This window comes from Lemur catta, chromosome 2, assembly GCF_020740605.2.
Source record: "Lemur catta isolate mLemCat1 chromosome 2, mLemCat1.pri, whole genome shotgun sequence".
NCBI classification, from domain to species: domain Eukaryota; kingdom Metazoa; phylum Chordata; class Mammalia; order Primates; family Lemuridae; genus Lemur; species Lemur catta.
Genome location: NC_059129.1, coordinates 34920882 through 34945698, shown reverse-complemented (window position 1 = coordinate 34945698; position 24817 = coordinate 34920882). Strand labels below are relative to the sequence as shown.

Sequence of the window (24817 nt, the reverse complement as noted above, 5' to 3'; positions counted from 1 at the left end):
CTGGCTCTGGGCCCCCAGCCAGGCCCCAGAAGTCCTGTCCCCTCTGGGGAGTTGGGGGAGAGAGCTCTAGAAACCAACGGAGAAACAGAGAAGGGGGCAGGGGCTCATGTCAGCAAACACGGCTACATCACGTGACACGCCAGCGACACAGAAACACACGCCAATGCACACGGCTGCACAGCGGGCAGGGGGTGGGTGGGGGAGAAGGGAGCCGGGGGCCACCCATCTTGTCCTCTGCGGGGCAGGCTGGGGGGGCAGGGTGAATGCATAGAACACATCGTGTGTACACGCTCAAGGCGTGGCAAGAGTGTGCATTGACCCACGGGCACGCAGGGTGGACACGCAGTGTGCTTGCTGAGAGGCAGGGAGGGGAGAAAGGGGGGGAAGCGCTGAGCCCTGGCCAGGCCCGGACCACCCACGGGGCACACTTGGGCTTGATGGTTGTAGGTGCGTGGAGGGTGGGCAGCACACATCTGTCCGAGAGCATGCAAAAGACACCAGCCTCCAGACAACACTCTGGGACACACGCACACAGCAGCCAACACGCAAACACATCATATAACGTGTGGGACTTGTAGAAAGCTGGGGCACAGCAGACCCTCGGGGATCCCCTGGTCCACCTGAGGTCCACGGATGGGCAGCTGTGGGCCACGCGAGGAGGCAGGAGCAGCACTCCAGCCACAGCTCCACCCTTCTCTTGTGGCCCCAAGGCTGTGAGACTTCCGGAAACACCTGGGCTGAAAGGGGGTCCTGTCGGGGCAGCAGGAAGGAAGAAGGGGGCTGGGTGCTGGGCCCTACTCTGATGTCTCCAAAGAAGCCTGAGGTTGGAGCAGGAGGGCTGCGGCCAGACTCCAGGGCAGACTTCCCGTCCTGCAGCAGGGCATTCTGGGGATGGACAGGCAGACTCCCCACCTCAGGACAGCCGACCTGGGGCTTACATACATGTGGCCACACTGACACACACACAGACTAGGTGGGCAGGGCCCACACAGCCAGGCAGGGGAGAGGTTGGCTGTCTGGACTGGGGTGGGGGTGGGAGGGGTGTTATGTTCGGGGAGGTCACATCTGCATGGCCTCACACACACACACACACACACACACATACTTCACATGATGCAGGACCCTTCACCCAGAGCACATGCATGTCCCACCCCACAGCAGGGCACATTCAAGTACTTATGTGTTCAACCTACATGTTCCTGGGCCATGGAGGGGGCTTCTAACATTGTCCTTTCTTCCACACACCTCCTGCCTGCCACCAAACACACAACCCGCAAGCCGTGCCCACGTTGTGTACACAACAAGGGAAGAGCTAGCTCCTCCCTCACCATCAGGAACCTGAGCCTGTCTGCCACCTTCAACCCCCCCCACCACCGCCCCAGAGTGGGGAGCAGCCATTGCTGGCGTTTCAGCAGAAGAGGTGTCCGGGGGACGGGCCCCGGGACCTCCCCACCCTGAGTGGCCACTGCCACACTGACCATTCCAGTCCGTCCACAGTAAACAGTTCCCAAACCAGGTTCCCTGAGGCAGAGCTCAGAGCATCCGGTGGGGCAGTGGGGACCGACATCGACCTTCCCCAGGTCTGGGGTGAGTGTGCGAGGAGGGGGCCACGCTCTGGTTTTCAGTCTGCCTGGGGCAGCCCTTGACATCTCGCCTCATCAGTGACATCCCTGCAAACAGCCCCTCCAGGAGGCGCTCCTGTGCTAATGGGGGGCCTGTGCAGCCCCCCGACAATGTGAGCACACAGTGTGCGTGTGTGTGCCTGGGCCGGGCCACCTTCACGGGGCCTCCTCAGCCTGGGCGTGTGTCAGCACCCTGCGGTGCTCCAGCTTTCACGGGTGCAGGCCTGTCCTTGGACAGAGACGGAGAAAGATAAGGGTCTGGGCATGTGAGCGCAGGGCCCTGAGGCCGGGCAGCAAGCTCCAGCCGCCGGTGTGATGCAGCAGCGTGTGCGGCCACACCGTGTCGGCCAGCAGCTCTGGGGAGAGAGGGAGGGGCAAATAAACCTGGATAAACAAACCTAGATGGGGCACCTGTCCTGAAATAAACATGTGTACGTATAAGACACAGGGGGCACAAACACACCATGTAGAAGCCCCTAAGCGCACGCGCACACTCACTCACGCAGCCATGTTCTAGGTAGCACAGAAGTACAAATTTCTGTGTCCACTCAAAACCGGTGTCCAGTCCACAGTGTGGAGGGCTCCGTCTGAGAAGTCCCGTCAACACTTTGGGCACATCCTGGAGATACACACGCACACACACACACTCACCCCCGCCCCGCGACACGGGGGTAACCAAGCCAGGAGAGTTTGTCCTACGTCACAGGGAGTGTCTGCCGTGGCCTGTGTGTGCCGGGCCTGCCTGGCTCCTCTGAGATGTCTGCACACACAACCTGCCCCATTGGTGGCAGCCACAGGGGAGGGGCCATCCGTGGAGAAACTGCTGTTGAATTAGGTTCAAACACTCAAAATGCAAAATTCCATGTACACAAATTGGGTGTCCACAGACCTGTGGTCTCACACGCACACACACATACCTCTTCACAGAAGACAGGGAGGGGCTCGGCGGGCTGCTGTGTTGTGTAGACTGTCGGCCACAGTCTACACAACAACCCAGTTGAAGGGGGAAGCTCAGACCACACACAGACTTGAGGTGGGGGGTGAGGGGCTGATTTGGTGCATCTACACACATCTACACACGTCCACACACGCTGGGGTGTCCACACGTCTGGAGCATGTGCCGGCGGCATGCATGTTGGTGTGCATGTGTAATCACGCCTGCTGCTATCTACGTGCGGGGGCAGGGGGTGGTCCATGGCAGGGTGAGGTCCAGGGACTCCAGGGTCTGCCGTGGGGTGAGGGAGGGGCGGGGCTGCCTGGTCTGGGGTGGGGTGAGCTGGAGCAGGGCTGGAGTGAGAGGGGCGGTGGGGGTATTGCTCCCGATGTGGTGGAGGAGGGCTCTGGGAGAGAGAGGGGGGCCTACAAGCCCAGCGTCCCCCCAATGGATGACGCCAAGACCACCCCCAGCACCACACAGCAAATGATGATCATGATTTTCTTCTGCAGACAGAAGGAGGAGAGAGAGAAACAGGGATAAAGAGAGAGAGAGAGAAACCGACAAACACAACAGGGGGAAAGACGGGGAGGAGGGTGTGAGGAAAAGGACGGAGAGAAAACAGAAGAAGGAAGAGGTCAGAGCCAGCGATAAGAACCCGCACCCGATTTCGATTTCGCCACTGGCCTCAGCCCTGGCCTCAGCCAGCCCCCTGCAGGCTCCCCGCCCAGCCGCCCCCGGCCACCCGCCCTGCTCACCCTCCGCGCCTTGCTCTGATATTTCACAGCTTTCTTGGTGTCGGACACGGCTCGCTCCACATAGTCCACGGAATGTTCCACGTTGTACTCAATGCGGTCGATCATCTCACCCTGCACGCAAAGATGCACACGGGGAGGGATGGGGATTGGGCCAGAAGAGGAAACATCCGGGCCGAGGGAGGTGCCCAGGGCGGCGCGGCAGAGCCAGTACCTGGCTTTCCACAAGCATGGCCATGTCCACAAACATGTCGTGCAGCTCGCGGATGCTGGTTTCCAGTTTGATGATCTCGTTGTGCCTCGTCTCGATCTCGTTCAGTGCCTGCTTCGTCATCTGTGAGTCCATTTTGATCTAGGGTGATGGGACGAGAACAGCGATCACCCTTCACCCCCACACGAGCTTCAACTCTGCGGCCCGCATGTCTGTGTTCAAATCCCAGTGTCATCTGCTAGCTGCAACCTTGGGTGAATAAGTCAGCCTCTCTTGGCCTCGGTTTCCCCACCCAGAAAACGTGGGCGATAACAATGCCCACCTCCTAGGGTTGTTGTGAAAATTGGGTGAGTTACTATGCAGACGTTGATCAGAACAGTGCCGGGCACATGGTAAGCACTAAAGAGAAGTCTGTCAAATAACAAGAAATAAAACTTGTCCACCCACCACCTTGTCCCAGGGCTTCCTCCATCACACACACTAGCGAAGCGCAGGGCAGAGAGATGGCCAAGGCAGACAGGGTGACAGAAGAGGGCAAGGCAGATGGAGAGTGGCGGGCAGAGAAGGCCCAGGTGAGAAGGCGGTGTGCTCACTGGGCACCGCGTGAGAGGAGGCGGCGTAACAAAGACATGTGCCACATCCCTCAAGAGAGGCAGTCGGTGGGGGCGAGACTCCAGCCAGTCAGATACACCTCCTCCCCACAAACACCTGGCCTGAGCTAGGCCACTCTTTTCCCAAACCACTCTGTTGACCACATCAAGCCACTCCTCTGCTCTTAAGCCTGCCAGGGCTCCCCACTACCCCAAGCTACACAGCTTCGTTTTAGTAGTCAAGGCCCAGGCTCCCTCTCTGCCCTCACCTCCTGTTCATCCTATAAGAGCCAAAGTCATCGAATGGCTGTTTGGCCAGTGTCCACTCTCCCTATCTTTGTTCAGTCTGCTCTTTGCCTAGAGTGCCCCTCACCCGCCTCCCCATGTCCAGAAACTCCCTGTCTCTCAAGTGCAGCTCAATGACATCTCCCCAGGAAGTCTTCCCTGACTCCAGCATTCATCACCCTCAACTGCCACCTCAGGGCCCATCTGTGGCTTGTGCAGCCCTCAGCCAAGGTCTTGACCACCCTGCATTGTAACGACTGTGCGTCAGTGGCAGGGGTCAGCTCTTGTCCGTAGAAGTGGCCCCCACAGAGCCACTCTCCAGGCTTCGCTCCACTCTCACACAGACAGACGGCCTGGGCAGAGCTCTTTGGGTGGCTGAGTGGGTGGGTGGGGTCCAGGCTAACTGGCCCTCAGTCGATTTGCACAAAGCTAATTCAACAAAGACCAATGATCCAAATAACAACTTGCCGAAAACTGTTAGACAATCACAGACCATACTTTAAAGCTGGTCTAGACCCTTAACCAGAGCCATCTGCCACCAGAAGCAGAAACAGTGACAGGACTGGGCAGGCCCGGGCAAAAGTCCACCGAAGGAAAGAAGAGCCGCACTTGGGGAAAGCCCGTCCTTTCACATATAACATGACAAGGGCAGGGCGGTGTGCAAAATTTAAGCAACACTAACATTTGTTTAAAAAAAAAAATCTTCAAAATGTAGGCAAATTAATCCTATGGCAAAAGGACCTGCTTCAGCAGGGGGGCCCGTGGCGTATCTTAGTGCTGAAGAGTTCGGACTCAGAAGCCAGACTGAGCGTTCCAGCCCTGGCTCTGAGGCCTTGGGCAAGAGAGTTCATCTTTCCAGGCCAGTTTTCCACATCTGTGAAACCGGGTTCCCTTGCGGGGTGTGGTGAGGATGACATGAGTCAGCGGGGAAATGTAAACATGTCAAGTGCTTAGCACACTGGCCGCAGGCCCCCCTCGCCATTGTTGCGGGGGCGTTTCTGCTCTTCTCCCGGAATCCCCCAGTTCCCGGACCAGGCTTCCTGCTGCTTTTATTCCCGGTGGACTTAGGACCTCGGTTCAACCTGAGCTTGGGGAGGAGAGCAGACGCTTTCCAGAGACAGAGCCCGCCCCCCCGGGGCTCACGTCATCTGTGAAGATGGCCAGCTTCCCGCTCTCCAGCATGTCCTCCAGCTCTTCATTGGTTGTGGTCCTTCCAGCTGCGGGGAGAAAGGACTCCCCGCTCAGGGTCCGGCCAGCCTGGGGGCCCGAGGTGGCGGGACGGGGCAGGGACCCGAGAGCCCACCCTCCACCCGGCCTTGGGCCAGGCGGCCCGCGGAGCTGGGGGGCACGCACTGATCTCCAGCTGCCGCTGGATCCGGTCCTTGCAGCGGTCCCGGTACTTGGACTGGGTCGCGTTGTATTCGGTCATTACCTCCACGAACTTCCGGGAGAGTGTGGAGTGCTGGGGTGGGGGTGGGAGGACAGACACACATCGGGGAGTCCGGGTGCACGGGTGGGGTGGGGAGGACGGGCTCGGTTAGTTTACGCCCCCTTCTCCGGCCGGGCTGCGATCCCAACCCCAGAGGTTCACAGTCCCCTACCCGCCCGTACCCCCATCCCACGCGGGAACCAGCCGGCGACCCAGTCGGGGCACTAAGACGCGGCCCGGCCCCCACCCGCCCCCAACCCGCCGGCGACAGCCCGGGCTCCCCGGAGCCGGTTTTTGGTCCCACCCCCACGGGGCGCCACCCGCGCTGGGCCTCGCACCTGGGTCTTGCGGATGCGCAGGTCGGCGGAGGAACGGTTCAGACCCTCCTCCTGCTCGATGCTTTGCTCGATGGCTGCGGGAGAGAGGGCAGTGACGGGCGGGAGGCCCAGGCAGGTGCGGCGGGTTCCGGGGCGTTTGAAGGGTCAACACCCCACGGCTGACCCCAGGCCTGGGAAGAGGCGTCGTGCCCACGGCGAGCGCGGGCACTAGAGCCCCAGGGCGAGGGGCAGGAGGCCAGCGAGCCAACAGACGGACAGACATTTGAGGGGTCCGGAAGGCAGACAGGAGGGGAGACTGAGGGTCAGACGGTCACCGGACAGAAGCGGGCTACTTGTTCTGGTGGAAGAATTGGGTCTTAGAAAGTCCCACCAGCTGTAACTCCTGCCCAACCCCATGGGGGGGCTGTGACTCCGGTCCCCTGGAGGGGCCCCTGTGTGGGGGGAACTCTCCACTTCCTGCAGCCTCCGGACAGGGAGCAAGAAGCCACCCTGCGGTTTTTCTGGTGGGCAGCAGGCACTTCCAGGGGAGTCAGGTTCTAGTGAGCACCTTTTCCTTGGAGCATGCTAGGGCCAACAGACGAATGTTCCAACAGAGAAAACAGCCCTTCCCCTGCCTTGCAAGGTGATCCCTATTTCGGGAATTCCCACTGCTAAAGGATGTTCTGGAAAAGTGCACAGATTAATTGGGATTCCTGCTTCTGGATCATGCACTCCTGACACTATCATTCAGATTTTCTATAAAAGAGCCATGGTAAGATCTTTTTCAGTACAATCAGAATATGCAGCAGGGATGAGTCACCAGGCCCTCTCAGACCTTGCAGGGCCTCCTGGCCATTCCTGAGAACATCACTTCTCTGTTCTGCTGGCAGCGGGGGAGGTATGGGCCTGGATGGCACCCCAAGGCTCCCCTGCCAGCACAGTGACTGAGCAACAGCTGTGGCCCAGCCACTGCGAGGAAAGCACAGGAACGCACACCCAGGCATCCTGGAGTCTGCTGGCCCAGACTGGGGCCCTACTGTCAGACTTGGGGTTGGGGCCAACTTGGGAGGGAGGGGTCTTTTGCAGGATCTCAACTTTTTACAACAATCTTGGAAGTTTGGTGACATCAGCCCATGTTTCAGACTAGAAACTGAGGTTCAAATGGGTGCAACAACTCACTCAAGTTTGCACACAAAACCTGCGCTCATGCCACAAGCTCCGGCCACTGGCTGAAGAGGATGGAGCAGAGAATCTTCTCTCCTTTGCTGGAGGTATGGAAGGTCAGCTCCTCCAAGCCACTGCCGCTTTTCCTACCTTCTGTCTTGGTCTATCCCTGAACCCCTAATCCACAGAGCCTTCCTCAGGATCCCATAGAGAGTGTTCAAGGTTAGCGCTCAGTGGGTCCAAAGAAACCATTGAGTCCAGAGGTTTTTAAACTATGTGCCAGCAGGAACCTTGTTTCTGAGAAGGAACCTCAGGGGCTGCTGCAGGCAATGAAGGAGAAGCCAGGCCCCTCAGCTCCAGTTCAGCCAGAGCAACCTGACTTGTGTATGTTTTATATATTGGGGTTCCTTATAAGATTTCATTTGGAAAAAAAAGATTTTGCTGCCCCTCCCCCCTAAAAAAGCCAGTTTTGAAATTGCTTCCGTTTTTCTTACTGTACTGATGAGAAAGCTGAGGGTAGGGGATTTGTCCAGAGTGAGCTGATGGTGGAGGATGGACTCCTTCTGCCTAAATCTGCACTTAATGTGCTCCCCGTTAAGGGCATTTTCCATTCCAGCATACTCTCCTGAGTACAAAGGGCTTGTTTTCACAAATCAGCATCAGAGGCTTCCATGTGGCCTCCCCTTGAGTCCAGGAGGGCATGGAGTTCCTGTCCTCTTGTCCCTTGACCAAGGCCAGTGCTCTCAGGCTAGGCGTCTGATATATCTCCTCTCCCCAAAGCCTAGCAATGTGCCCAGGACACTGGAGGTGCTTGGAAAACATTTTCTGATGCTGAGTTACTGTCAGCATACCAAGTGGCATCACAGTAACGCTGTTATTCCTCTGGCACCGGCAGACAAGGAGGTTCCCAACCCACAGTGCTTTGGGAGAAGGTGGTTATTACCAGCACCCAAGTCCTTAAATTAGAGTGAATACATGAGCATTTGGCAAGTCCCTCTTGAAAGCTTGCCAGCCCCTGATGTCAGCCATACAGTCCAATCTGTCCTGGGCCAAGGATACCAATTCAGAGCATTTGCTGAGCCCACCTACTGGGTGCTCAGTGCTATGCCGGGTGCCTGTTCAGGAGAAATGAGGACTTAACGAAACCAAAGCCACTTGGAAGACTATTTTTCTGGTGGCCCTTCATGCTGATAGAACCAGCAGAGCTCAGTTGCAGTTGGGACAGAAACCGTCCTCTTTCTCATTTCCCTGTCACATATCTTTCTCCAAAGCATCTCCTTGTATCAGGGGGAAAATCTGGGTTGTGTGCTTCCTCACTGTGTAGGAATCCGGTTCCTGGGAGTTTGTAGACATTCCTTATGAAAAGGCCTGTTTTGTCCAATGGAGGGCAGGGTTCTTTTTCTGCCTAGTGGAGGGACTGCAGTCCTCACCTTTCAACTTGGACCGAACCTTGTTGGCCGTCTTCTTGATGTCTGCAGTGAGGTCCTCCAGCTCCTGTTTGGTCTCTGAGGGGAGGGGGAGGGGGGTGAGAAGTCTGGGTGGGACCCCAGACGCTTTCCTGCCCCAGCCCACAGCCATCCGGCAGCAGCACTCACTCTCATCTGGGTTGGGGGCAGCCAGGATGGCACTATGCTGTTTCTTCACCTGCTCCACGTCTTCCGACAGCTTCTCAATGCAGCCCCGGATCTCTTCCACCTGGGGCAGAAAGGCGGCCACAGCCAGCCGAGTTGTTGGGCCAGACAGGAGAATCCAGGGGAAAAGGCGGCCCAGGCTCAGGGAGAGGGGCCAGCCCCAGAGGATTGACAAAAGGCCAGGGAGGGGCAGGAGTAGGGAAGGAGGAGGGAGAGGGAAAAGGAATTTGTGGGCTGGGGGCTGAGGGCTGGGCCTGGGGGCGTTGGAGGCTCATTACCTGTTCAAAGAACTCATCCATGAAGTGGTCCCGATCCACATGGACCACCTCCTCCTCATCATCACTGTCTTTCGCCTGGGAGGCAAAAGAAGACTGAATCCATCAGCTGTCCCTCCCCAGGCTCCCAAGGCTGGCTAACTCTCTGGCCCTCTCCCTACCACAAATACGTGGATGCTCCCAGCTCTAGGCTCAGAGAAGGAGTCTTGGGAGGGATCCTACGCAGGGGAGATGGCAAGGGCACCAAAAGTATCTGATGGCCCAAAGGATCCCTTGGCGGGAACTGGCAAAAGGCACTCTTTCTTTCGGGGTGGATGCAGAGTCAACCTGGGGTGCAGGGATGGTATTCAATGCAGCTGCTATTGACCAACCCGTATGGATGTATTTCAATATTTTAACAACCAGTTAAATGTCAGCCGTGTAAGAACTGGCTCTGGGTTCTGAGAAGCGTTCTGGAATGGAGTCCCAGGAGCCTGAACCTCCCTGCCATGCCCCTGCCACTCCCACTCAGATCTCAGTTTACTCCCTTTCTCTTCCCCTCCTGCCCCACCCAACCAGACATGTCCCCTATGCAAGGTCACTTCCCTGCCAGGGGCAGGCGCCAAGTTGAGCAGGCAGGGTCAGGCCCAGTGAGGGCTGCATGAGAGACACAGCACACCCTGACCTCCCGCGCTGCCTGCCCAGCCCCGCCAGCCCCTCAGCCGGCTCTCCACGTGCTCCCTGCTACCACCCTGCACCTCCAACTGCACACCCGCCCGCTCTCCCTTGCGTGGATTTCCCAGTTGCAACCTGCAGCTGCTCAGCCCTCCCCCCGCAGGGCTCAGAGACACAAAGGGATTTACCCACCCACACCAGCACCGCCACCAACACACAGACCAGTGACACAGACAGAAAGAAGAGCTGACACGCAAGGCACACAGGAATAGGCCCCCGACACCCACGTGGCGTTCACCGCACACAGACCCCCAGCAGGCGGCACGCTGACTCGTGTGGACGAACAGGCCTCCAGCCACACCCCCAGGGACACGCGGGAGGGCCCGCTGGGCCAGTTCTCCCAGCCTCTGAGCCTCCCGTGTGGGCAGGAGGAGAGGTGGCAGGGAGGGCTCCCCAGTGCCACACACTCCTCACTCCACACTCTTTGCTTGGGACAGAGGGCTGAGGGCAAACCCTGAGCCCATCAAGCTCGATGACATCTGGAACACTAATCAGCCCCGATGGAAACTTAAACAGAGTTCATCCTGATTTCCAGAAGGAATCTAGCAAGAGCTCAGACAGACTCTAAGCCCTGGAACCTGAATGAAATCAAGACCAGACCCAGCGAGGATCTACTTGGGGGCGCAGCCAGCTGGGACCTAAAGAGAGGGGCAGGCAGGGGCCGGCAGAGACCAGACAGCTCAGATCGAACCTAGGCAGAGCCAGATGGGCCCCAGACGCAGTCTAGACAGCCAAGAGAACTCGGAATGAGCAGAACCCTGACAGCGCCGGGAAGAGCCCACACAGCCCAGAGGGGACCTCCAGCTACACGCTCCCGAAGCCGCCTGGCCTCCCGCCGAAGCCCTGCCCAGATGGAACCCCAGGGGTTCTCCACGCAGACACTGGGCCCGCATCACATCAGAAAACATTCAGCACTTGCGTTTAATTTCCAAATATGTGCCTGGAAAGGGAGGTTCCTCTGTCTTGGCTCATAGCTGTTCCCAGAAGGTGGGGTGGCACAGGTGGGTGTTGGGGACCCTGAGAAGACTCCTGGCTTCTCAAGCCTCCACCTGGCTTGAGGACCACCCCAAACACACTGTGGCCCCGAGAGGCTCTGGGGTGCTGTGCTCGCCTCTGAGGACCCACTGGCCATCCCTCTCCACCTTCTCTGTCCTCAAAAACCAGCTGCCCTGTGGGCCCTCCTTCCCCACGGGCCAGAAGGCTTCCTCTGCCCCTTGGCTGCCTTCAGCCACTCACCAGCCCCAGCCAGCCCCAGCCAGCCCCATAGAAGTCCCCAGGCCTCTCACTGGCCTGGATGCCTGGGAACTTTCCTATTCTCTCTTTCTCGTGCTAACTTTAGGAAGTCCTTCCTAAAGTCTAATTTCTATCTCTCCTGTTGTACCTAGAACCAGTTCCCTTAGATTCTGCCCTGGGGCATCCAGAGCAATCTGTTTACTTGCCCTCAAGAGCCTCAGAAAGGTAGAACGCTCGACGTGGTTTATGTGATACAATAATTACAAAGAGCTGAGAGCTAATAATCCTTCACAGTTTGCAAACACTTTGCATGCATAATCCCTTTTGATCCTCATTACCATAGCTCTGCCAGAAAAGCTAAGCAAATAGCATTGTCCCATTTCACAGATGAGGGAACAGAAGGACAGAGGGAAAAAGGAAAGTGACTTGCCCAAGAACACTCAGGCTGAACAGGGCTAGGAAACCGCGTGCATCCAGGACACGCTTCGCCCACAACCCTCTTGGAGGCTCCACGCTGAGCAGCCTCCTGCAGTGACGCTCCTGCAGTGACACTCGGCCACCAGTGCCTCCCCTCTCAGGCCAGCTCCTGCCAAGGCCCAACCTGGAATGAGACTCTGTGCCTGGAAACCCAGCAGAATACTATCATTTGATAGTATCTTTTGCATAAGTCTTAAATGTGTGTTATCTTATTTAATCTTCATTGAAACACTGTAAGGGCCGGGCGCGGTGGCTCACGCCTGTAATCCTAGCACTCTGGGAGGCCGAGGCAGGTGAATCGTCTGAGCTCAGGAGTTCGAGACCAGCCTGAGCAAGAGCGAGACCCCCGTCTCTACTAAAAATAGAAAGAAATTAGCTGGACAACTAAAAATATATAGAAAACATTAGCCGGGCATGGTGGTGCATGCCTGTAGTCCCAGCTACTCGGGAGGCTGAGGCAGGAGGATCACTTGAGCCCAGGAGTCAGCTGGGCTGATGCCACGGCACTCTAGCCTGGGAAGCAGAGTGAGACTCTGTATCAAAAAAAAAAAAAGTATAAAAACACTGTAGGGACCACTGGCCAACATCATTATAATTATGGTAAACATTTAAACAGCATTTACAGCGTGCTGGGCACTGTTCTATGCACTCTGCATGTGTCTATCCAATTCACTCTTACAACAGTCCCGAGGTAGGTATTATTATAGCCCCCTTTTATAGATGGGGAAACGGAGGCATGGGGAGGCTAAAGAACTTGCCGCACGCAGGTCAGCAGCTAGAAGGCCATGTGGCTTCTGCTCTCTGAGCCTCAGTGTCTGCATTCACTGAATGGCAACAGCGTCCACCCCAAGTAGTGGCAAAGAGACAAGGCAGGAAGAATGCCCGGTGCTGCCAGCACAGGTAAGGCTCAGCAAGCGCTGGCCATTACTCCCTGCCGCTCCCACGTTACAGGCAGGAAAGAGGCTCAGAGAGGTTGCCTGACCTGCCTAAGTCTTCTCAGCAAATGAGGCCAGAGGTGGGACCTGAACCTGGGACTGTCTGGCGCTACGTTCCAGGCTCTTTCCCAGCTGTCCTGCAGGCAGATGGCAGCCCCTCTATTCCTACGTGGTTCCAAAGAGCCTGCTCTGCTGTGTCTCCGGTACTGCTGACCTCCTGGGGCCAGGATGCGAGATCAGTGAGAGGGTCCAGGGCTGCAGGAAGAGCCCAGACAGGAAGTCAGGCCTCCCAGCCTCTGTTTGACTTGCTGTGTGACCGTAGGCAAATCTCAGCTCCTCTCTGGGCCCCAGATCCCTCGCGGCTGGAATGGGCAGGCCGGTGCACGTGCTCACCAGGGCCCGCCCTGCTCTGAGGAGTGCGCGTTTACCAGCGGGCACCGCTTCCATTTCTGGACGCAGTCTAAAAGAAAGCAGGCTGCAGGCAAATGAGATGACCCAGGACAAGATAATCAAATGTGCCACAGTCCACTTTCTGGTGACTTCAAGTTACAGACGGACAATTCAAGCTTCAGTTTCTGCATGTGCAAAACAAGGAAGATAATAATTTATGTACATCTAACACATGTGTACTAATTACCCTGAGTTGGGCCCTGCTACAAGTGCTTTGCATTTCTTCTTTCGTTATTCTTTTGTATGTTTTTCAGTCCTGGTCCTTCAACCGACGCATTTCTTGTTTAATCCTCACAACCACTCCATGAGGTAGATGCTATTCATATCCCCATTTGACAGGTGAGGAAACTGAGGTGCAGAGAGATCAGCTAACTTGTCCACAATTATACACTGTGGGGGTGCTGATGGGGTGACGATGCCTGGATTTGAACCCAGGCCCGCAGGTCTCTACTGCTCAGCAATGCCTGGGGTGCTTGAGAAGATGACATGAGACAGTGCTGAGCTCTCAGCACCCTCTGGAACAGCCTTGGGAGTGGGGGCATCAGATCCAAGCCTCCGGCTTCAGTCTGCTTCCTCAGGACCCCCCCAAAGTCCAGGTCTCCACATCAGAGACACTAAGGGACCTTGTGTGTGTGTCGATGAGGGGAGACAACAAGGACAGACACATAAATGGAGGAGAGGGACAATGTGAGCCAGCAAGTCAGTGACCAAAGAGACAGATGGTGAGATGGTGACAAAACATAGAGGCAGGAAGAGACTGGAACTGGGTGATAGAAAAGTCACAGAGAGCGAGTGTGTGTGCATGTGTGTAAAACCCACATGCGTGCCATGCCCATCCGCACTGACACGTGTGCTCACCCATGCTCCTCAGGGTGCACGCGTTTGATCTGGAGGCAGCAGCCTCTCCCGTGCCCCTCCCCCACCCCGGCTCTGTCCATCTGTCTCCTTGGCCTGGGCCTGTCCCCCTCCGCCCACCGTCCAGCCCAGCCCTCTCACCTAGCCCTCGCTCCTCCGTCTGCCCTGCCTTACCCACCTGCTCCCGTTCTCGCCCTCCCTCTGGCTCGCTGAGTCATTCATTCATCTAACAAACATGTATGATCTGTGCCAGTTCTCTCCTGGGCGCTGCTGGGGACACAGTGACAAGACAGGCGAGAAGGGCCTGCCTCCAGGGAGCCGACATTCCAGCGGGGGAGACAGACAATAGAAACGAACAAAGTAATTTCAGATTGCGCTAAATAGCAGGAAGGAGAGAATCAGGAAGATGCGACAGAAACGGGTATGGGGGAAGGCTTTATTCATACAGACAGTCAGAGAGGGCCTTTCTGGGGAGGTGACATTTGAGCTGAGTCCTAAGGAGCCAACTGTGACACAGTGTGGAGGAGACAAAATTCAAGGCAGAGGGAACGGTAGTCTAGACAGAGGGAGCAGCATTCTGGGCACAGGGAACAGCATTCTGGGCACAAGGAACAGTATTCTAGGCAGAGGAAGTGTTCTGGGTAGAGGGAACAGCATTCTGGGCAGAGGGAACGAGCACGAAGGCCCTGGAGCAGGGATAAATGTGATGCGTTTGAATGGCAGAAAGAAGCCCCATGCAGCTGGAGGGTGTCAATCCGTCACCGGGGGTTCTCTTGGTCTCTGCCTAACCTCTCTGGAACACTGGGCCAATCTTTCATGCTGTGATTTCAGGGCTGCATTTCTAATGCACCTACTGTGCCTGCCCCATGCCTGAGGGCCACACACAGGTCTCAGCTGATGCCTTCAGGGCACGTGACTTGTCCTTTGGCAGCCTCAGTCCTGTCTAGCATCAAATCCAGGCCTCCCCCACTGCAGGCCTCCCTTCCTCCATCTGCCCCCTCTCACCTCTCTTCCCAGTCTCCTGTTGCCCCATCCCTGCGGCCTTCCACTCCACGTGGCCCCTGCCCTTGCACCCAGGGACACCTGCTTAGCGGATTAGCTCCCCACGGCAGCCTACACGTCCAGCTCAGCACCTCCCAGTTCCCAGCCAAAGGTGCTCGGGCGAACCGGACACAGAAAACCCTTGTTGGACCCCAGCTCTGCCATTAAGAGCTATGTGACCTTGGGCACATCAGTTTTTTTCCTCTGGCCCTCAGTTTATTCCAAAACAAACCAGGGGTCATGTCCTGCCCATCTCAGGGGGCCTATGTGATGATGTTCAAGATAAATAAACAAGTTATCTGTGGAATAACGAACACAGAGCATTGCTGTGCCTTAGGCCCCCTCCTAGGTGCTTTTCCCATATTAACTAGTTTTTTTTTAGGGACAGAATCCTGCTCTGTCGCCCAGGAGCTGGAGTGCAGTGGCATCATCACAGCTCACTGTAGCCTCAAACTCCTGGGCTCAAGTGATCCTCTCACCTCAGCCTCCTGAGTAGCTGGGACTACAGGTGTGTGCCATCACACCCGGCTAATTTTTAAAAAATTTTTTGTAGAGATAGAGTCTTGTTATGTTGTCCAGGCTGGTCTCGAACTCCTGGCCTCAAGTGATCCTCCCCCCTCAGCCTCTAGAGGTGCTGTGCCTGGCTCCCTACTACTTTTAATCCTCAGGAAGCCCTGGGAAACAGATACTATTATTACTCCCAATTCACACATGAAGAAACTGAGGACGAGAGAGGTTAAGCAACCTTGCCCAAGGTCACACGGGAAGTAGGGAAATTAGGATTTGAACCCAAATGGTCTGGCTCCCATCTGTGCCCTCAACCACTATGTGATAAACAGACTGGAGAAGCCCTTGGGAACTCTAAGGCACTGCTGGCAGGGCAATCAGGGCACCAGGCTAACACCCCTCCCACCCCTGCCCCTGCCTCGGCCTCTCAGCGTCTCGGAGACCCTGTGCCCAGGTCCCGCACAGCCGGCCCCGTCCCTCCTGTGTCCCAGCCCCCTCGCTCTCAATTCTGGCAGGGAAACCCTGACGCTCCCTGCATCTGGCGGCCGCCCCCTCCCAAATCTCCAGTCTCCCTGAGCTGTGACTAACATCAAAGCCATCAGCATTCACCCAGCCCGCGTCAGCCCTCCACGCCACCTCCAGCCTTCCCGGCCTGGCAGCCCACCTGGCAGCCCTGGCAGTCGATGGGATTCCTCACCTCTGGGCAGGGGCCTCCCGACTCAGCCAGATCAGGACCCCCATCCCTGCCCCCATCCCTGCCTTAGCCTCTCCCTCCTCCCTCTGATCAGACCACAACTCCACCGCCTCGCGCCAGCCCACGTCCCATTTCCCTGGATTTCAGAGTCATCGAATGGCCTTGGCAGCACGGGCTCTGGGTTCAGTCTGCACGCCTCCCAGGCTAGCTCCGTGCCCTTTGGGAAGTCATTCAACCACTCCGGGCTTCAGTTTCCCCAACTATAAAATGAGGTGGTCCTCAGGCCCCTGCCTCACAGGAAGCTGGCAAGGCTCTGACGAGAGATTCCGGGTGCAAACCTGCTCTGCGAACCACTGTGAGGGAAGGCGGCTGGGAGCACCGCTGCTGAAGCCCGAGTCTGCTTCCTGCCTCTTACTAGCTCTGTGACTGTGGTCAAATTACTTAACCTCTCTGAGCCTCAGTTTCCTTATCTATGAAATGAGATAATGCTAGTATCAGCCTCATAGGTTGCTGTGAGGATCAAAATGAGTTAATATGTATAAACACTTAGAACGATGTTGGTCATTATTATTATTGTCATTTTCCTCACACCTGAGCATACATTCGGTAAAAGTTTAATGAAGAAATAAACGTTCAAAATTCCCTCCCTCAACCACCAGCCCCTCCTTTCTTACCACTTGCCAACTTGTCTGTCCCCAGAGCCAGCAGTCACTTCCCCTGTCTGTCTGGGTGCCCACTCCCAAAGCAGGAGGCTTTCCAAAGACAGGGCTCTTGAGCCCCCGTGCCAAGACTTCCGTTGCAAAGGCCACAAAAGCAGAGACCCATGTTGACTTGGCAGATGGGAGGCCTAGATTCCGGTCTGACCCCCCACCCACTTGCTTGGTTGGTGACCTTGGGCAAGTCCCTTCCCATATCTGAACCTCAGTTTCCCCATCTGTCAAATGGGTTAATAAACCCTGGGGTAACAACCAACTGGCTTCTGGTAAAGACCTGGTGCATCACGATGCACTGACAGGGCCAGCACTGTTATCAACATAACACCACAGGCCACAAGCACACTGCGACTGTCAGCTCTGCCTCCTCAGGCCCCAGGTCATTTCTCCAAATGCCTCAGCAACGTCCCTGCTCGGGAAACCATTCTCATCAAGCCCCGCTCCCAGCCCCTCCGAACAGCAGCCTCCACTGCAGCCTCCTCCGTCTCCCAAAAACAACTACCTGCCTGGCCGGACCCCGGGAGTCGGGCTTCTTCAGGCCTGCAGACCTGGGCCCACATCGGCCGCTGACTGCTCAGGATGCCCCAGTTCCCCCAGCAGAGCTCAGCCCGTGTCACACAACCCAATCCCATGGCCCTGTGCAAGGAACCCCCTCCCCTCCCCTCTGCATCCCCATCTCCCACCTCTGGGGTCACCCTGTCTCAGGCCCTTGCCTTCTGGCTGTCTCCTGGGCCACCCTTCCCTCCCTGTCTCTGAGAGGTGCCCCTCCCCACGGGCAGCAGCATGCGCGTGCACACACACACTTCATTCACGCCAGATGTTGGCATCTCAGTCCCAACCTGTGTCCTTTCCCACAGCATCCCCCAAATCTGGGTCCTGCTAGACTCTCAGCCTGGCCCAGTAACCGCCCCCATCCTTCTAATTTGGCAAACCTGCCCCGGGGCGGGGGACAGTACCCTCCCATCCTCGCCTGACATTCACTCCCCCATCCTCAGATTAGACCCCGGGGCTCTCCTGTGAATGTGGGGTGTCGGAGGCCCCTGAGACCTCTCCTGCCCCCTTGTGTCTTAATGGCCTCCAACCCCTTCCAGCCACCGTCCCCAAAATGCAGGTTCACTGGAGACATCAGGTGCCTGGAGATACTGGGTGCCCCGGCTGCCAACCTCCGATCTCATCATTCACCCCCACGTCCCAGCACCTCCCCCACTCCATACCCACGCGCTCCCCAAATATTGGGGTCCCGCCCCCCCATTTTCCCCACCCCCAAGCTCACACTCCGCAGCTCCTGAGTCCGATCCTTCATCCTGCGACGGCTCCTCCTCCTCCTCCTCCTCCTCGTCCTCCTGCCTCTGTTGCTGCTCCCGGTCTCCCGCCTCGGTGCCGGAGGCTGGGGTCTGGGGGCGCCGGGGACGGGGGGCGCCGGGGCAGCTGCGGGGGCCCTGCGGGCGGGGGCGGGGCCGGGCCGGTGGGCCGAGGGCCGGCGGGGACAGGGGCCGGGGCTGGCTCGGCTCTGCCTGGGCTGCGGTGGCGATGCGGCTGCGGCACAGGGTTGGATGGAGGGATGCGGGAGCCGGAGCGCGGGGGAGGGGGGCGGAGGGAGGTGAGGAGCGAGGAGGGAGGGGGGAGCCGCGAGGGGGCAGGGAGCAGGGGGCATGCGCAGCCCGGGGCTGGGGGCGCCTGGGGGTTGTAGTCCGGGGAGGGGGCACACGGGGAGGGGACTCGAGAGGCCCAGAGGCGGGTGGGGGAGGGCAGAGCTGGAGAAGCAGAGAGCTGCGGAGAGAGACAGAGGAGGTGCGGGGGCAGGCACCGGGATGCGGGTGGCCTGCAGGGGGGGTGGCACGGCAGAGAGAGGGGTAAGGGAATGAACTGCGGGAATAACCTGGGAAGAGGGGATGTGGGTCCCTTTACCTAGGAGGTACCGATTTTACATTTTCCGTCTGTCTCTCTGTGTGAGCCTGCACACGGCCACCTCTGTGTGTGCCCCTGGAGGAGCCTCTGTGGACGCTGGATATAGCAAGACTGACCCTCTGTGTGGCTTTTTTGACGCAAGAAATCTGCCAAGCACTTGCTCAGGACACAGCCTTCCCCTCTCTAGTGTTGAGCGTGCCCCACCCCCGCAGTGCTGGGTCTCAGAGCTCTGCTTGTCTACCTCCAGGGACAGGGTGCTCACTACCTCCCAAGACCTCCTGGCCCACCTTTAGATGGCTCTGTTAAAAATGAAAGTCATCCTTATTGGGAGGACCAATCTGGTACCCCTGCGGGCCCAAGTTACCCTGCATGCCCCGCTTAATGCCCATCTCCTCTCTCCCCACCTCCATATCTTAATATCACATCCACTCATCTCCCCCATCAGTGGGGCTTTGGCCCCCAACAGGACAGGCCTTAACTCTGATTTTGCCAAGTACCCAGTGGCCCCCTTGACAGCAAATCCATCAGGCCTTATCACCCATGACCTTTTAGCAGCATTTGACCCTGATGACCTCTCTCTTCTTGAAACCCGCCCCTCCTTGGCTCTCTGCCTGCCTCCTCCTGCCTCTGTCTCCTGCTGCCCCCAACCTCTGGATGTTGTCCCTTAGCTTCCTCTGGCCCTTTCTTTCTCCCACAAGCCCTGGACTTCAGGGTCCCCTGGGCGCCATCCCAGGTGCTCTTCTCTCTTTACTTCACCTTTCTGCACCTCCGTGCCTCAGTGCCACATCTATCCCTGCAAGCCAGATCCTCTCCCCACAGGCAGCACCTACTATGTGCCTTAGCACTGAGCTGGGCACCAAGAATACACAGACAAAAGATGTCATCAGAGACATGAGTAGATCCATAACTGTAGTGAGCGAGGCCAGGGTTTTGATATGGGAGCCTCAGATACAGTGGCCTCGCCCTCCCGAAGTGCTCCTTCCTGTGTTCTCCGCCAGAGATGGCATCTCCATTTACCCAGCCACTCAAAGCAGATGGAAAGCTGTCCTTGACTTCCTCTCCCATCACAATAATGCCACCATGTTCTGAGCATCCACCACATCCCACTCACGATGCTGGTAGCTCCCATAAACCTCCCAACCTCATTATCCCAAGTATACAGATCAGGAAACTGAGACTTCCAATGGTTAAATAATATATCCAAATTCACAAGGTTAATAAACGGCAAGGATGGGGCCCTTGTTTGCATCTTTTGATTGCGAAGCCCATTCTTGTAAGACGACAATGTTGTCTTTCACCTGGACCATGAGAACAGCCCTCCTCCCCCGATCTTCCAACTGGAAGCCCCTTTCTGTCATGTCCATCTTCCTCCCCAGCCTCTGGTGTGATTGTCCCCAAAACAAATCAGATAATGTCAACCCCCTGCACCAACACCTCCAACATCCCCCGTGGCTTCCTGGATTACGCTCAAAAGCCTGCTCTGGCCTTTGAACCCACCATCATCTCCTCTGCTCTCCTGCCACTTCCCTCCTGTTCCAGGGACCCCAGGCCTTCACCACACCAAGGAATCACAGGCTCCAAACCCCTCTGAGTGTTTCGCTGCATGTTTCCTCTATCCAGAATACTGTTTAGTCCCTTCTCTGATAGTCAGACTTCTTCTTTTTTTTTTTTTTTTTTGAGACAGAGTCTCACTCTGTTGCCCGGGCTAGAGTGAGTGCTGTGGCGTCAGCCTCGCTCACAGCAACCTCAGACTCCTGGGCTCAAGCGATCCTATTGCCTCAGCCTCCCGAGTAGCTGGGACTACAGGCATGCACCACCATGCCTGGCTAATTTTTTCTATATATATTTTTAGCTGTCCATATAATTTCTTTCTATTTTTAGTAGAGATAGGATCTCACCCTTGCTCAGGCTGGTCTTGAACTCCTGAGCTCAAACAATCCGCCTGCCTCGGCCTCCCAGAGTGCTAGGATTACAGGCGTGAGCCACCATGCCCGGCTAATAGTCAGACTTCTTATCCTTCAATGCGAAGTTCAAGCCTCTCCTGGGAGTCCAGACAGACACCCTCACTAGGTGTGGGCTGAGGCTGTTTCTCTACTAGCCCAGACTGGGCCTGACTCATGTCTGCTTCTCCCCAGTAACCAACACAGGTCAGGCACAAAGTAGACACTCACTAAAAATCTGAGCGAATGAATGAATGGCATATTCTCTCACATCTTTACCCAAGCATTAAGACAAAGAAAATAAGCTCCATGAAGGCAGAAGTTTTTGTCTGTTTTGCTCATTGCTGGTTCTCCAGTGGCACTATGGCACCTGACACATAGTAGGTGTTCAATAAGTATTTGTTACATAAATGAATGATGGAAAGGTGCACAGCTCAAATCTACCTGCAGTTCTTAAGACAGACACAAGCATGCATGGTGTGATGACAATGCTAATTCCTCTCCTTGCTCAGTGATTTTGTGCTCATCACATCCATGATCACTGAAATCTACCCAATAATCCTGCCAGGTGACTTCCCTGGATTGTGTACCAGCTTCCTATAAAGCAGTCTCTCTCTCTGTCTTTCTTTATTTTTAAGAGATGGGATCCTGCTCTGTCACCCAGGCTGGAGAGCAGTGGCCCTATTACAGCTTACCGTAGCAGCCTCAAATTCCTGGGCTTAAGTGACCCTTCTGCCTCAGCCTCCTGAGTAGCTGGGACTACAGGCACAAGCCACCACGCCTGGCCCTAGTGGACTTTCTAAAGCATCGATATAACCAGGCCAGCCAGGGCTCAGAAAACTCCCCTGGCTCCCCAGTGCTCATGAGACAAAGCCCCGACTTCCTGACCTGGCTTTCCACCTTACCACGTGTCACCATCTCTCATGCTCCCTCTTATTCCATCCCAGATTATTTTCTGCATTTTCCTACCTCCTTGCCTTTCCTCGTGTTGTTCGTGCCCCTGGAACACCATTCCCTCTCATATCCCCAAGACAAACTCCTACTCTTCCTTCAAAGTGTAGCTTCTGGAATCTTCCTTGACTCCTGAAGCTGGAGAGAAGGCCTACTAAATACACAGAGTACTGGGCCTCTCTCCTGGAAATTCTGATTCAGTAGGTCTGGGCTGGGGCCCAGGAACCTGGGTTTTTAGCAATAACCTCTGGCAATTCTTATGGTCAGTCAATGTATTAGGTAGACTAGGCTAGGTTATGCTATGTAACAAACATCCCCCCAAAGCTCAGTGATACACCTAAGGTTTATATTTGTGGTGGGTTTGGGTTATTTCCCAGAGCATCTGCCCTTAAGGAAGAGTCAGTGCTTCAAGGGGAGAAATTTATACATAGCTTATCAACTTGCTGGGCTCCCAGTTCCTCATGTTTGAGGACCCCATGTGATTAATCTCTGCCTCCCTATGGCACCTGGCACAGGACCTATCACACCTGCTGGACTCAGGAACAAAAGAATGAACATTCATGTGACCTATCCAGCCATTTACCAGGAAGTATTTACCGGGGCCCTGCTCTTTGTGCCAGAACATGCTCCGGTGCTAGATAGAGATACAGTGGTGAGTCTACAGCCAGAGCACCCTGAACGCGCCCGATCTCATCTGATCTCAGAAGCTAAGCAGGGTCGGGCCTGGTTAGTACTTGGATGGGAGATACAGTGGGGAGCAAAGCAAACGTTAATCTGGTCCTTGTGAGCCAGTTACCTAACTTTTCTAAGACCTAGTTTCCAAATCTGTAAAATGGCTCCAGTATCCACCCCTCAGGCATGGTGTGAGGATGTAATGAGAAAATGAGCATGGAGGCCATTTGTAACCTGAGAATCTTAATTCAGGCAGATGTGAAAGAGCACTGCTATCCCTGTGTGTGTGTGTCCCTTCCTGTTCCTCCATCCCTCACATCCAGTTTTCATGTTTCACTCATTAGTCCCCTGGAATCTGCTCACACATCCCTCTCCTCACTACTTCCACCGCCCGTCATGAACCTGTAAGGTAAATATAAAGTTAATAACTTTAATAACAGTGATGGCAATAGCTAATTCTTATACAGTGCTTATCAGGCACCAAGCTCTGTGTTAAGTGTTTTATATGTATTAAATCATTTACTATTCACAATAACCATCTGAGGTTATTGCTATTATTATCTCCATGTGTAGATAAGGAACTGAAGTACAAAGCGTTTAAGTAACTTGCTTAAGGCAGAAGCAGGGATCCAATCCAGACAGAAATCCCAGACTATCAAAACCTTCTCTTGGTCAACTGGTCTTTGTTTCCCAGGGGGCTCCTTCCAGCCCTTTCTCTACCAAAGCCAGAGTCGACATCGGCAGCTGAAACTGGATCACGGCACTGCCTTTGCAGGTATAATTTAGGAAAACCAATGTCCTTGCAATATTGAGTTTTCCTATCCATTACATGGTACATTGATCCATTAATTTAGGACTTCTTTAAAGTCTTTCAATAAAGTTTAAATTTTTTCTCTCATAAAGGACATTAACATATTTTTAAAAGATGTATTCTTGGGTACTATCGATGTCCATAAATGATATTTTTACATTTCCTAATAGTTCGTTGCTGTGATTTATAAAGGTAATATATTTTAAGATATTTCTCTTACTCCAGCAAACTTACTCCACCTATAGCCAGACCCAGAGAACAGATGTGATCTAGGACCCTCCTACGCCCTCATCGCCCCTTCCAATCTGCATCTGCGTCCACAGACTCCATCTCTCTTTTTTTTTTTTAAACTGGACCATTTTAATGTTTTATACAATTTAATAAATAGTTCTTTTGATGACTGCAGATACGTAAGGCTACTTGGTGGCATTCAGAAACATCACAGTAATGGTGGTTTTCCCAATTGGTATGTGGTCTTCAATAAGAAGTTACTTGTATGAAAGTGCTTTCAAACCAGTAAGACCGCATTTATACATCCATCATTTTCAGGATTGTTGGTAACCTGGGCATATTTCCCCCAGATAACCTTGCCCCCTTGTGTCACAAGGCCCAACTCGCTCACGTTGACCTCAATGACAGTACCTTTAGTAATAACACCCAAAGTTGTATATAATGGGGATGAGGGATTCTTCTTTACACCAAGTATTGGTAGGCAAAAGGTAGCTTTCAGTTCAGGATGTGTTACATGGGCCTTCTTGAACCGTAGGCCCATTGGCCTAATGAATCTTTCATATTTAGGTGGTTTTCTTGTAAAGCCATCTCCAACAAAGCAGACTTTAGTAACCATCCTCTTCCATGCCTTTTTCTTTCTCTTTCCTGTTCGAATAACTTTTAATACTTCTGTTTCTCCCTGGGCACGAACTTTGGGCAGAGGGACTTCCCATTTTCCTGCTTTCTCTTTTCGTTTTTGTTTAATCATATTGGAAAGTACTTTGGCTCGGGACTGTCCTTCTCTGTCCAGCAGATAGGCAGGTACTGCTCCCTGTGGAGTCTTTTCATCATTCTTTTGTTTGGTGTTTCTCTTTTCATGCATCTTGATAGTCTTTTTCATTTGTATTTTCTCAGCATGGCGCTGCTTATGGTAGAGCTTAGCCTTCAGACCAATCATCTTCTTTGCCTTCTTGGACCGTTCATGAGCCTCTCGACTTTCCTTTTTTCTCTTTTTCTCATGGTAATCCAAACGATACCCATAGCGTTTACGGTGTAATTCAATATATTCATTTTGTGGCACGGTGACGGCCACAGAGCCGCCAGTCGCAACTTCTTGGGCACCAAGAAACTCTCAATCTTCGGGGCTCAGAGATCCACGAGCCGACTTAGCGCAGGCCGCGACAGGAAAAGGACACCCTTTTTCAAGACTCCATCTCTTTAACGCACGTTCCACCCCCCAGCTCAGGCCTCGGTGTAGGTCTCTTTGTTTTTGGCCTGAGTGATTCCCAGTCAACCTTCACAGAGCCAGGGCTACGGCCAGCCCTTACCGCAGCTTTGTGCAAATTAGAAAAGGGTGTTCTATCTCCTCATGACACTCTACCTCCATCTGTCAGCTAACTGTTGTGACAGATATTCAGATTCACACTGTGTGCCCCTCTGGTGTGGTGCTTCATGTAGTGCACACTGGCACAGCTGTCTGTGGTGGGCCACAT

The 24817-nt window shown here is 55.0% G+C and overlaps 2 protein-coding genes across 2 annotated transcripts; both read right to left on the bottom strand.

The window, feature by feature from the left end:
- Window positions 1-2443: 2443 nt before the first annotated feature.
- STX1B (syntaxin 1B) lies at window positions 2444-18193 on the bottom strand. The gene is made up of 10 exons (XM_045543291.1): window positions 18106-18193; window positions 9217-9291; window positions 8903-9002; window positions 8738-8812; window positions 6165-6238; window positions 5751-5859; window positions 5541-5614; window positions 3526-3663; window positions 3315-3425; window positions 2444-3062 (listed from the first exon to the last, which is right to left on the bottom strand). Exons 1-10 carry the CDS (start codon window positions 18133-18135, stop codon window positions 2982-2984), a joined length of 867 nt encoding a protein of 288 aa, XP_045399247.1. The 5' UTR covers window positions 18136-18193; the 3' UTR covers window positions 2444-2981.
- Window positions 18194-23472: 5279 nt separating this feature from the next.
- Window positions 23473-24817, bottom strand: LOC123632035 (ribosome biogenesis protein NSA2 homolog). Its single transcript, XM_045542171.1, has 2 exons — window positions 24751-24817; window positions 23473-24455 (listed from the first exon to the last, which is right to left on the bottom strand). The coding sequence occupies exons 1-2, from the start codon at window positions 24815-24817 to the stop codon at window positions 23623-23625; spliced, it is 900 nt and encodes a 299-aa protein (XP_045398127.1). The 3' UTR covers window positions 23473-23622.